General features: G+C 49.4%; 1 protein-coding gene across 1 annotated transcript in view; it reads right to left on the bottom strand.

The window, feature by feature from the left end:
- XPNPEP2 (X-prolyl aminopeptidase 2) overlaps positions 1–13,526 on the bottom strand; it is a 31,285-nt gene that overhangs the window by 2,295 nt on the left and 15,464 nt on the right. The window contains exons 12-19 of the mRNA XM_025372768.1: positions 12,481–12,590; positions 11,713–11,790; positions 10,524–10,595; positions 7,963–8,023; positions 6,635–6,704; positions 5,941–6,045; positions 5,151–5,210; positions 4,438–4,514 (exon numbers count right to left, since the gene is read on the bottom strand). Of these exons, the coding sequence (XP_025228553.1) occupies positions 4,438–4,514; positions 5,151–5,210; positions 5,941–6,045; positions 6,635–6,704; positions 7,963–8,023; positions 10,524–10,595; positions 11,713–11,790; positions 12,481–12,590 (633 nt within the window). The remainder of the gene's footprint in view (positions 1–4,437; positions 4,515–5,150; positions 5,211–5,940; positions 6,046–6,634; positions 6,705–7,962; positions 8,024–10,523; positions 10,596–11,712; positions 11,791–12,480; positions 12,591–13,526) is intronic.

The raw sequence follows: 13,526 nt of genomic DNA, 5'->3' as shown, positions 1-13,526 counted from the left end.
TTATTTTTTTGAGATAGGATCTCCCTCTGTTACCCAGGCTGCAGTGCAGTGACGTGATCACAGCCCCCTGCAGCCTCTACCTCCTGGGCTCAGGTGATCCTTCTACCTCAGCCTCCCAAGTAGCTGGGATTATTGATGGGCACCACCACACCCAGATAATTTTTGTATTTTTTGTGGAGATGCAGTTTCACCATGTTGGCCAGACTGGTCTTGAACTCCTAAGCTTAGGTGAACCGCTCACCTCAGCTTCCCAAAATGCTGGGATTACAGGCATGACCCACCATGCCCGGCTGATCTGATGGTTTTATAAGACAGTTTTCCCTGCTCTTGCTAGTTCTCTCTTTCCTGCCACCATGTCAAGATCTTTGCTTCCCCTTCGCCTTTTGCCATGATTGTAAGTTTCTTGAGGCCTCCCCTGCCATGTGGAACTGTGAGTCAATTAAACCTCTTTCCTTTAAAAATTACCCAGTCTTGGGTAGTATCTTTATAGCAGTGTGAGAACAGACTAATACACCAGTTTCTACAAAAAAATACAAAAGTTAGCTGAGCATGGTGGTGTCCATCTATAGTCCTACTTATTTGGGAGGCTGAGGTGGAAGGGTGGGAGGATCACCTGAGCCCAGGAGGTCGAGGCTGCAGTGAGCTGTGATCGTGCCACTGCACTTCAGCCTGGGCAACAGAGTGAGACCCTGTCTCTAAAAATAAAAGAGGTCGGGTGCGATGGATGGCTCACGCCTGTAATCCCAGCACTTTGGGAGGCCGAGGTGGGTGGATCATTTGAGGTCAGGAGTTCAAGATCAGCCTGACCAACATGGTGAAACCCCGTCTCTACTAAAAATACAAAAATTAGTAGGGCATGGTGGTGGGCGCCTGTAGTCCCACCTATTTGGGAGGCTGAGACCACAAAAGATATAGAGGAGAACCTCTATCAATTCATTTATAATCTCAGGGTAGAAAAGAGTCTTTCTGTGCAAGACCAGAAGCCGTGAAGGAAAAGATTAATAACTCTGACTAAACTAAATAGAAAATGGAAACAATGTTTATGGAAACAATGCCATAAACAAAGCCAAGAGATGTGTGACAAATATAGCACATATCACAGAGAGAGGATGAATTTTCTTATTTACCATGAGCTTTTACAAATCCATAAGACAAAAATAGGCAAAACAGGAAAAAATAGGGCAAAGGACATGAAAAGGCAATTCACTAAAATTAACACCAAATGGTCCACATACATGTGGAAAGATGCTCAAGTCCATCCTTAAAGAAATATAAGGCTGGGTGTGGTGGCTCACGCCTGTAATCCTAACGCTTTGGGAGGCCGAGGCTGGTGGATCACCGGAGGTTGGGAGTTTAAGACCAGCGTGGCCAACATGGTGAAACCCCATTTCTAATAAAAATACACAATTTAGCCGGTCGTGGTGGTGCGTGCCTGTAATCCCTGCTACTCGAGAGGCTGAGGCAAGAGAATCACTTGAACCCGGGAGGCAGAGGTTGTGGTGAGCCAAGATCTCGCCACTGCACTCCAGCCTGGGAGAGGGAGACTCCATAAAAAAAAAGAAAAGAAATACAAATCAAAACAACAATAGCATACCATGTTTCGCCTATCAGATTGGCAAAAATTAGTGACTTTGGTGATTCTCAGTGCTAGTGAGTATGTGAGGAAATGGGCACTCTCACACACTGTTGGAGAAAAGTACAACCGGTGCAACCTTTCTGGAGGGCAGTTTGACAATATCTATCAAATTACCTATTAAAAATGCTTGTACGTTTTGTCTCTGAAATCCCGACGCCAGCTATGTACCTTCTGGATATGGTCCCAAAAGCTCACCAAGATGTTTATACAGTGATGTTGATTTGTAGCATTGATGGTAAATATAGTAAAAACTTGGAAACAGCCTCAATATCCACAGCTGGTTAAATAAACCATGGGACAGCCACATACTGTTGTTGTGGCTCTTCCACAACCCTTAAAAAGAATGAGGTAGGTCTCCCTGCGCTATTGTAGAGCACTCTTCTAGGTTTACTATTAAGTAAGGGGCAGCCGGGCAGGAAAGGAAGATGCAGAAAAGTATGTATGGTAGAATCCATTTTGTGTGAATTTTCAAAATATATACATAGATAGATACATATGCTGTGTGTGCCTGAAATGTTCTCAGGAAGGAAACTGAGCAAGAAAGATACTTTTTTCCCCTTCTCTTTTTTCTTTCTTTCTTTTTTTCTTTTTCTTCTTCTTTTTTTAGAGACAGAGTCTCGCTCTGCCAGCCAGGCTGGAGGGCAGTGGTGCGATCTCGGCTCACTGCAACCTCCACCTCCCGGGTTCAAGCGATTCTCTTGTCTCAGCCTCCCGAGTAGCTAAGATTACAGGCACGCACTACCATGCCTGGCTAATTTTTGTATTTTTTAGTAGAAATGGGGTTTCACCATGTTGGCCAGGCTGGTCTGGAACTCCTGACCTCAAGTAATCTGCTCACTTTTGCCTCCCAAAGTGTTGGGATTACAGGTGCCTGGCCCTGATTTGTATTTTTTTGTTTGTTTGTTTTGAGACAGAGTTTTGCTCTTGTTGCCCAGGCTGGAGTACAATGGCATGATCTTGGCTCACCGCAACCTCCACCTCCTGGGTTCAAGTGATTCTCCTGCCTCAGCCCCCCGAGTAGCTGGGACTACAGGCATGCGCCACCGCACCCAGCTAATTTTGTATTTTTAGTAGAGATGGGGTTTCTCCATGTTGGTCAGGCTGGTCTGGAACTCCTGACCTCAGGTGATCCACCTACCTCGGCCTTCCAAAGTGTTGGGATTACAGGTGTGAGCCACTGCGCCTAGCCTTGTATTTCTTTAAGAATGAACTTGAGCATCTTTCCACATATATGTGGACCATTTGGTGTTAATTTTAGTGAATTGCCTTTTCATGTCCTTTGCCCTATTTTTTCCTGTTTTGCCTATTTTTGTCATATGGATTTGTAAGAGCTCATGGTAAAATAAGAAAATTCACCCTCTCACAATGCCATAAACAAAGCCAAGAGATGTTTGTCACACATCTCTTGGCTTTGTTTATGGCATTGTTTCCATAAACATTGTTTCCATTTTCTATTTAGTCAGAGTTATTAATCTTTTCCTTCATGGCTTCTGGTCTTACAAAGAAAGACTCTTTTCCACCCTGAGATTATAAATGAGTTGATAGAGGTTTTCCTTTACATCTTTTGTGGTCTCATTGCTCACCTTAAAACTTTGGTCCATCTGGAATTTTATTTTGGAGGTTATTCAGTTTAATCCCCCCAAATGATTAGCCATTTGTTCCCCCTGTCCATTTGCTGAATAATCATTTTTTTCTTACTGTTTTGCAAAATCAGCTTTCTTGTAAACTAAATTCCCATGTTGTTTATGGAAATAAGAGGGTTTATTTCTGGACTAATTGTTCTGTTTCATTGTTACAGCTGTCTATTTCATCTCCAGTGTCATACTATTTTAGTTGTGGTAGTTTGTGTTCAAATTTGAGAGAGCTGGCTTTTCTTATTGCTTTTTTTTTAGATGGGGTTTTGCTCTGTCACCGAGGCTAGAGTGCAGTGGCGTAATCACGGCTCACTGCAGCTTCAACCTCCCTAGGCTCAGATGATCCTCCCACCTCAGCCTCCTGAGTAGCTGGGTCTACGGGTACATGACACCATACCCAGCTAATTTTTTTTTTTTTTTTGTATTTTTCGTAGAGATGGGGTCTTGCCATGTTGCCCAGGCTGGTCTCAAACTCCTGAGCTCAAGCAATCCTCCTGCCTTGGCCTCCCAGAGTGCTGGGATTATAGGCATGAGACACTGCACCTGGCCCTGCTCTTCTTTTTCAGAATTTTCCTAGCTATCTTCGCATGTTTATTTTTACAAATAAACTTTACTATCATTTTGTGAAGTTACAAAAATATCCAGTTAGCATTGGAATTGAGGTTGTGTTGAATTTATAGATTAATTTAGAGATAAATGATATCTTCATAATATTGAGGCTTCTCTCCAGAGAGCACCATTTACTTAAATCTTTTTTATGTCCCTTAGTAGAGAGTTTCTCCATGTAAGCCTTTTTAAGTTTACATCTAGGTATTTTATCTTGTTGGCTGCTATTATACAGAATCTTTATTTCTAACAAGTTCCCCTGGCGATTATTATGTGCATTGAGAACCAAAGATATAGGGCAGGGATAATGATTCACTTGGTCTGGAGTGGGGCCTGGGCATGGGCATTTAAAACATGAGAAAGCTCTCTGGGTGATTCAAATGTGCAAGTGAGTTTGAAAAGTCTGACTTATGGAATTCCTAAGGAAGACTCCAAATAAATTCATGCCTGCACACTAAATGTCCTTCTCCTTTGATCTTCCTTCCCAAACCTTTCCTCCCATGCAGCCCAAAGTCACTAACGTGCTGCCCACACCTCCAGCCCATCCTGGTGGCAGTTTACCTTGGTCTTTGCTTCTACCACGAGAGCCACGTCTTCGAGACGGATCCCAAATTCTCCATCCTTATAGTAACCAGGTTCTGGGAGACACAGAGATGCTGGTGGCATTAAGCTGGGAGAGGGTCCAAGCCCAGGCTTCCTGTACCTACTGATGAGTGGCTGGAGGGACTGGCTGTCTGGCTGTCCCCTGGCTGTTCCCTGGCTGTTGATTCTGGTAGCCCCACAACTGGTTAGATGCTTGGCTAAGCAGAGGCAACTCATCCCTGTCAGGCCTCAGATCCCCTACAGGGGCATCTGTGACTCACCCTCTCTTCCCTGTAGCCCAGCAGGGAAGACCTAAAAACCCACTTGGGTCCTGAAGGTACTCCCATCTCTCTGGATGCCACTGTCCTGTTACTCCAGCATTTGGCAACTCCAGAGTCTGGATATACCACTGGGTCTACAGCCATACCACCCTGAACGCGCCTGATCTCGTCTGAATATATAGCTGGGAATCAACTCCCAAGGGCAAAAAGATGGTCTGGGCTGAGGGGAGCTGGGGTTAGGGTGGGACAAGTCATTTGGGGCTGGGTGTAGGGGTGGGAATGGGGAGGTGAGTCCCGAGCTGTACTAGTGCCTGCTGTGCTCCTCTGAAGGCTGGTATACCCTAGACTGCAGTTCTGGGCTAGCCCTGCTCTGGGATGGGGTGGTGAGGTAGAGGGGCCTGAGGGCCGTACCAATGGAAGTGAACATGCCCTTGGCCATGGCGATGTTGTTGGACTGGAATCCCACTGGCCCTAGAAAGGAAGACAGAAAGATGGTATTAGTTATCCTATACTCACCAGCTTGGAAGTGAGCAGCTTCCAAGGAAGAGCAGGTAAGTGAGGATCCCGGAGCATCTCTACGAGCACAGGTCCATTACATCATTGTCTGCCTGGGCCTGGCACACACCAGATTGGCTCTGGCTTTCATTATTTATTTAGGTATTGAGGGGGTCTTGCTGTGTTGCCCAGGCTGGAGTGCAGTGGTGCCATCATGGCTCACTGCAGCCTTGACCTCCTGGGATCCTCCCACCTCAGCCTCCCGAGTAGCCGGGACTACAGGCACATGTCACCACACTTGGATACTTAAAACATTTCTTTTGTAGAGACAGGGTCTTGCTGTGTTTCCCAGGCTGATCTCAAACTCCTGGCCTCAAGTGATCCTCCCACCTTGACCTCCCAAAGCAGTGGGACTACGGGTGTGAGTCACCACATGCAGCTGGCTCTGGCTTTTATTTCTCTGGGGTCTATATAAGTTAGCCACTAGACTTTGACTCTCTTTCTGGTGCCCTCTGGAATGCCAAGCATCCAGCAGGACTGGCCTGCTGCTGGCATTCCTCACTTACCCTGTGGAGCTGGGTAACCTTGGTTAGATCATGGCATCTTTGTGGGTCTTTGTCATTTCCATACCTGTGAAATGTTCTACCTTCATAGAGAGTATAATAAAAGTGGGGGGGGGGGTGGGGAGTGCTGAGGAGACACCTACACTCATGCACACACAGGAAGTTGCCAATGCCGTGGCCTGTCCCGTGACCATAATTGAGCCCAGCATCCCACAAGGCTCTGCGGGCAAAGGCCTCCACCATTCGCCCTGGAAGGGAAGAGAGATTGACCCCAGTCAGCTGGCTTTACCGAAGACTGTCCACCTTGCCCCTTCCTGCTCCACTATCAGAGTGGTGCCCAAGAAGAGGGGCCCCTGAGAGGCCGCTAAGCATGCACTGATGCAATGATGTTGGGTTGGGATGGAGAAGGGCTGATGGATGGAGTTAGTGGTTCCCTCGCCAGACCAGCCCATCACTATCTCCAGCTTACTGTACATTGTATCCATTACCTGGATTGATGCCTCTACTATAATTTCTCCCCATCTGTCAGGGCTTTGCACTTTGATACCTAATTCCTCTAAGAATCCTCCCATAACTGCTGTGGCCCACTGATGTCTCCCACCTCTGAGCAACAGTGTTAGATTAAGAAACTTGAGTTCAAGGCCTGGGTCTCCCGCTAACCTTCTGTGTGACGTTGGGCAAGTCACTTTCTCTCTCTAGGCTGGATTTTCTCACCTACATAAGGGATGGGATGATGACAAAATCCTTGCCCCACCAGCCTCCCAGGGTGATGGTCTGAGTCCTGGTCCTGTGAAATCAGGGCCTGAGGCTGTGTCCATCCTGGTTTCTGAAACCCACCTGATGTAGCAGCAGGAAAGATAAGCCTGGACAAGTCAATATTTCCTATCAGCACACGGGTGTACGCCTCCTGATGGGGAGAGGAAGAGGTGATGTGGAGGACGGGAGGAGGAGCCAGGGGAGTTTCCAGTTGCTTGGCCTGTGGATACATGGTGCAGGGCCCAGGCCTGGGTGTGTGTGGGCAGGGTGGGGGGAGTTGCATCGTCATCTGTGGCTGCCCGGGTTCTGGAAGATGGCCAGCAGAGACTGAAGAGGGCCTTCCCAAAGCTGGGGCTCCATCACGTGCTTCTCTATGGCTGGTTTATGAGGGTCATTACAATATCTACAGGAGACACTTGGTGACGGTGAGCCGAGGCTGTGACTCCCTGGGCTGAATCCTGACTCAGCCACTCACTCTGAGACCTTGGGCAGGTGACTTTAACTGCTGTGTGCCTCAGTTTCCTTATCTGCGATGGGAAGATAACAGGACCTAGCTCCTAAGGTTGTTGGGAGAGGCGGGCAGACTAATGTACAGAAGGTGCTGCCAACAGTGCGCATGCTTCGTGGAAGGTTAGCGCTCTCATTCCTGTGGTTGTGACGGCTGCTGAGTTTTCTTAAGGCCTTTCATGAGGGTTGAGGTTTGCTGACTTGGCAGCTTAGCCTTCCTCTGTCAGGGGAGGGAGGTGGGCTGACAGTGGCCTCTTCTGGTCACTTCCAGAGGCGATGTGGTCAATCCCCATCACCACACACAGTGCATAGGCTTGTCACTTTGTGCAGGACAGCCAGAGGCAGCAGACTCTGCCGCTAAACCGTGAGCTCCTGGAGGCCTGCACAGCATTTTGTTCCTCTCTCTGTGTTTCCAGCACAATGTCTGCCCCAGAGTTGGCCTGCTGTATGCAGCACGACGGCAGCTCGCTGCTCCACCCCCAGGGCCCTCTGGTGTACAGAGACAATGCCTTCGCCTCTGCCCCAGCTGGCCAGCCTGAACACCTCTGGCTCCTTTCCACTGCGGAGGCTTCACTTGTGCTGTTTTCCTCCACTTGGGATGCCTTTCTTTCTTCTTTCTGCTGAGTATAGGGCCAGGCACACAGGCAGCAACAAAAAAATATTTGTGTACTGATTTACCAGAATAGGACGAGGCTCAGCTTGGGCTGAGGCCTTGTCAGTGGCCTGAAATATCCCCAGGGAAGCAGCAGGGAGCACTGGGTTTTCTGGTACCATGTATGACCTTGGGCAAACGACGTAACCTCTCTGTGCCTCAGTTTTAGCCTCTGAAATGGAAGGGATCTTGATTGCTTGGGTGCCCCCTTGAGGGAGGGGGGAGAGGGGAAATCTGGGCCCATGCTTACCTTCTGGAAGGCAGACGGGGTGCCCCAGTGGACTGTTCTGGTGATGTCTGTGGTCCCGTCCCTGTGGAGAAGGAAAACCAACACGTCCTGCTCTGCCAAATGCCTGGGGCTAGTGACTGGGGCCATGTGCTTTCTGTGTGCTTTCCATAAGTGGCAGGGCTGGGATGGGATGCGTGGACGGCAAAAGGAAGAAGACAGCTACCATAATCAAAATCACCTCTTCAGTGCCTATGTGTGAAAGGCCTCTGCAAAGCTATCAAGTTAAAAGCAACTAAGTTGTCTGACAAGTGTGATTCCCTGCCCTACACACTCCTCCCCCATCGCACTCATTTTGGCTGTTTTGTAGATCTGGGTTTCCTTGGGTCTGGCTGGTTCTCAAAGCAAGGCTTCTTCCAGGTTTCCTGGGAGGCAGAAAGGGGATTGTCCCCTTTTTACAGCTGGGGAAACTGAAGTCCAGAGAGATTATGTTATCATAACACTCTCATATTCAGACAGTTATTGACCATTTATAGGACACTTTTGCTGCTCCCCAGGAAGAATGGCAGAGGAGGCCTCATTATCCCCATTTCACAGATGAGGCCATTGAGGCCATGCAACTGTTTCCCTCTCTGAACCTCAGTGAAGCCAGGCCTAGAGGAAGCACTGCCTCTCCACGCAGTCCTCTCCATGGCAAACACAGATCTGACCCAGTGATTTGCTGAGTTCCATTGAGGTGAAGCCTCAGCCCCAAGGTCTGACTCTCAACCCTCAGCTGCAGCAGTTGCCACAGGATGGTCCCTGTGATCACGCCTTGGTGAGGGAGAGGGGAGAAATGGTCCCAGGGCCCTGGGGCTCCTCCTTGGGTCATAGGGTGTGGTGGCCTTCTTCTTCACAAGGAAAGAAGAGGAAGTGAGGTGACTATTTCCCCGGCCTCACCCTACTCTGAACACACTTCATTCCAGCAACGCCCCCACAAATTCACTTCCCCTTTGCTCACTGGCCATCTCAAGTACACCCAGCATCAAACTCCTGACCAGCAAAGGCTGCTAAGCTGAGCGTCTGCTACTCCAGATCCCCAAGAGCTGTGCTAAGAACAAGCAAAGAGCCTCTGTTGTTAGCACATTCGCCATTTCCACAGGATAGACACTGGGAAACCATTTGAAACTACTCCTTGCTCCTCCATCAGTTCAGTGCGGCCCTTCTTTTGCCCCACCCCATGCTTCCCACAGTCTACTTCCTTCCTTAATGAGAAGGGAAAATCTTTCAGGTCAGCTCTGCTCAGCTCAACTCTGGAGTGAATGATTGGTTACACGTTTGGAAGGAATAGGGTTAGCCTTTTTTTTTTTTTTTTTTTTTAACAGAGTCTTGCTCTGTTGCTCAGACTGGAGTGCGGTGTCACCATTGCGGCTCAGTGCAACCTCCACCTCCCGGGTTCAAGCGATTCTCCTGCCTCAGCTTCCCTTGGGAAGCATGCTCCACCACACCCGGCTAATTTTTGTATTTTTAGTAGAGATGGGGTCTCACCATGCTGCCCAGGCTGGTCTCAAGCTCCTGACCTCAGGTGATCTGCCTGCCTCAGTCTCCCAAAGTGCTGGGATTACAGGTGTGAGCCACCATGCCTGGCCAGGTTAGCCTATTCTGCATGGCTGTCATGTCTGAGCATTCAGGTTGTACACTGTACAAGGGTAGCCCATCGAAAGGGTTGCTTCTCTCATCTGCCCCCACCTCCACCCTGAACAGTGCCATGGGGAAGAGGGGGCTGAGGAGTCTGCATGATATTGGTGGTGCAGGGTTGTCCAGGGTGTGCACGAGTGGGTGACAGTAGGGTGTATGTGTTTGTGTAGCCAGGCAGGGACATTGAGTATAGTTGCTCAGACTGTGTAATAATACATGGACTTAGAAAACATTTTACTTGAGGCTTGGCATGGTGGCTAATGTCTGTAATCCCAGCACTTTGGGACAGCACTTTGGGAGGGCAGGGCAGGTGGATCACCTGAGGTCAGGAGTTTGAGACCAGCCTGGTCAACATGGTGAAACTCCATCTCTCTCTCTCTCTCTCTCTCTCTCTCTCTCTCTCTCTATATATATATATATATATATATATATATATATATATATATATGTCCAGGCATATGGTGGTGAACACCTGTAGTCCCAGCTACTTGGGAGGCTGAAGCAGAAGAATCGCTTGAACCCAGGATGCAGACGTTGCAGTGAGCCAAGATCGCGCCACTGCACTCCAAACCTGGGCAACAGAGTGAGACTCTGTCAAAAAACAAACAAACAAGCAAACAAACAACCCACACAAAACAGTAAACATTTTACTTGAGCAAAGGAAGTCTTTTCCTAATTCCCACAGAGGTGCTGCCTGGGTCCTGCCACTGTTCCAGCCTCTGTGTATTTCCCACTGTGCAGGGACCCTGTGTGTGAAAATGGGAAGGATGTTTGGGGCTCATTCCAGGTCTCTCCTTTCTCAGACGAAGAATCCATGACTCAGGAAGGGAAAGCTTTGGCTGACTCTTGGCAGGCTCAGGAGGTCTGAGCAGAGACATCTAGGCCAGGGTGAGGTGAGGGGTACATACCAGTACTGCCCCCCAGAGTCCAGCAGGTACATCTCATCTGAGGACAGCTTGCGGTTCAGCTCCTTGGTCGGGCTGAGAAGGGGAAGAGAATGCTGAGAGGGGCAGCCTAACCCTGCACTGGATCACATGGGGGCCCTTGGTGGGAGGACCTCTGGGGTCTGGGCTTCCAGGCCAGTCCCTCTGGGGGAAGTCATTCTATCCCAAAGGGCCCTGGAAGATAACTCAGCTTCCGTTGCTGCTGTCTTCAGCACAGGTCTGCTAATCTTGCACCCGGCTGAGCCAGGCCCTGGACCCCAGGAGGAGAGAGAGGGTGAAGTCCAGAATGTGAGAGCTGGGAGAGCCCTAGAGACCCCCCAGCCCAGCCGTCTCCTTTTCCATAAGGAGAAGCAGGCCCATGGAGGCCAAGGGGCTTGCACGAGGATGCGCGGTACAGCGGCGAAGAGTTGGGCCTCTACCTGGATGCTCCCTTCGGCCCTTTGTCTCTAACTTCCTGCTGCCTCTGAGAGCAGAGGGCCCCGAGAAGAAGCAGAGCACAGGAAGGGAGGGTTCCTCCAGGGTGGGGCTGCAGAGCAAGAGGTGGTAAAGCGGAGGAGCACCCACCGCGACACTCTAGCCCGAGTAGGTAGGAGGGGCTGGGGCAAGGCAGCCAAAAGCGTGGGAGACACCAGGGGACACCAGGGAGGGAATTCTGGGACATATCAGGCACTCCCTTGCAGAGCACTGACCTCTCCCTGCTGTGCCCATGACAGGCGGAGGCAGCTGGTCAGCTTGGCCCCCGACATTTCATCAGGCAGGCCTGCAGGGCTTTGTTTTCTATAGGGCCAAACACCTGGCTAGCCTGCATCTTGGGCCCACCTTGGTTGGCTCAGACTGAGTGAACAGGCCTCTCTTCATGTGACCTCGTGAGCTTTAAGCATTAGCTAACATAAGCAACACACGGGAAGCCAGGGAAAAGCATCCAATGGTGTCTCCCTTCCAGGTCCCCTAGCCTCCAGTGCTCAGGACTTTTCATTACACAGCAACTCCCTACTCCACACTGAGCTCCTCTCCCAGCCCCCACAGGGCTAAGAGCCTCAGACCTCCAATGTGGACTCAGTTCCCAGAACATCCCCCTCCCCTCACCCTGTTCCTCTATACACACAACGGGATCCCCCAACAGGGCCCTAGAAAATTAATTTTCCTCAAGTACCTGTAGTGGGCCAGGGCAGCATTCAGACCACTAGCAGAGATGGTTTCAAAACTGGGTCCAGAGGAGAACTGTTCTTCTCTGGAAAGTACAAGGCAAGGCATGGTCAATGAATCGGCCCCTGGACTGGGCTGGGCCTGGGATATCTAATAAAATCCAATGAAGGTCATGGCTGCCTCTACCAGGCACCATTTGGCTCTCCCAGCCCTCACCTCCTGGTTCCATCTCCCCAAGCCTTGACCTGTCATTTATAGAGGAAGATCAGAGGACACACTGTAGACACCAATTATTCCCTCTCCACCTCCATTTTACGGATAGTAGTGAAGAAACCCAGCTCTTTGTATCTGAAAACTCCCCCAGTCCTGGAAGAGCATCCTGTACCTCAAACCTACAATCCGGGCCCTGACTTGGGCCAAGCATGCCTTCGGGAATCCTCCTCTCTACCTGGTATTCTCAAGTGGTCCAGGGGCTGACCTGGTCTGAGCCACAGCCTCCCCCAGGGAGAGCCAGACCGTGCCTGAAGCAGACACTAGGGGACGCTATTGAGTTGTGGCCCTTCAAGTTGTCCTGCTTTCAGCGGGGCGGGAAATGTAATCCAACGCCCCCTGCTCAACTCCCCCACCAACCAAGAACCTGTCTCTCCTTGTTCTACAGAGCCCTCCCCCACCCAGCCCGCATATGAGGAGGATCTTCCTTCCCGTTAAGTAAGGGGACAAATTCCCCCTCCCTGCCCCCACTGCAACACTAAAAAGGATGGCCGTGGCTCTTCACCCTCGGAACTTGTCCATGAGCTCTGCCCCCGAGAACTCGTCCACTGTGCCTTTGGGCACATTCTTCTCAAGCCAGACCAAGTACCGGATCACAGCCACAGCGTCCCGCACCTGGAGTTGGGGAAGCAGGGAAACAGAGGAGCTGGCTGAGGTCTGATTGCAGCCACAGGCTCCAAGATGATGGAGATCAGATAGCTGCTCCAGGATGTGGAGCTTTAAAAACACTGGCTATTTGATGTCAAAGAATTCTTGTTAGTGTTTATATGTGATCACAGTGTGTTCCTGTTTTTGAAAGAGTTCTGTGTTGACAGCAGAAATGACATGCTATCTAGGATTTACTTTTAAAAGAATCCAGCAGCAGAGGGGGTGGTGGTGGTGGTAATGAACATGGGGTTATAGACAAAACAAGAATGGCCATGAGTCAAGGACTGTTGAAGCTGGGTGAAGGGACACTGGAGATTATGATGCTATTTTCTCTACCTTTGTGTGTCTTTAAAATTTCCTATAAGATAAAGTTTTTTTTTTTTTAAATGAGGTGGTTTATCTTAATTTTAACAAGAATTCTTTTTTAAAAATTGAGCCATCCTCTTGCCAGTGTGAGGAAATCATTACAGCTAACATTTAACACTTAGAATGTGCTAGATGGTGCTCAGAGCAATATACATATTCATTGAATTCTCACAACAACCATATGCTGTAAGATTACTATTATGATCCTCATTTTACAGATGGGGTAACTGAGGCCCAGAGAGGTAAAATGACTTGGCCAAGGTCACTCAGTTAGGAATTGGGTGGAACTGGGGTTTGAACCCAAGGCACCCTAGCTCCGGGGCCTGTGCTCTAAACCACTGTACTATACTGGGGGCAAGGATATGTGGTGCATGTGGGCGCCTGGGAATAATTTGGTGTCTGCTTCTTTATTCCTTCCCCTCCCCTCCCCTCCCCTCCCTTTCCCTCCTTCCTTCCTTCCTTCCTTCCTTTCTTTCTTTCTTTCTTTCTTTCTTTCTTTCTTTCTTTCTTTCTTTCTTTCTTTCTTTCTTTCTTTCT

Source organism: Theropithecus gelada, chromosome X (assembly GCF_003255815.1).
Source record: "Theropithecus gelada isolate Dixy chromosome X, Tgel_1.0, whole genome shotgun sequence".
Lineage (NCBI taxonomy): Eukaryota > Metazoa > Chordata > Mammalia > Primates > Cercopithecidae > Theropithecus > Theropithecus gelada.
This window is presented reverse-complemented; position numbering and strand designations above follow the sequence as displayed.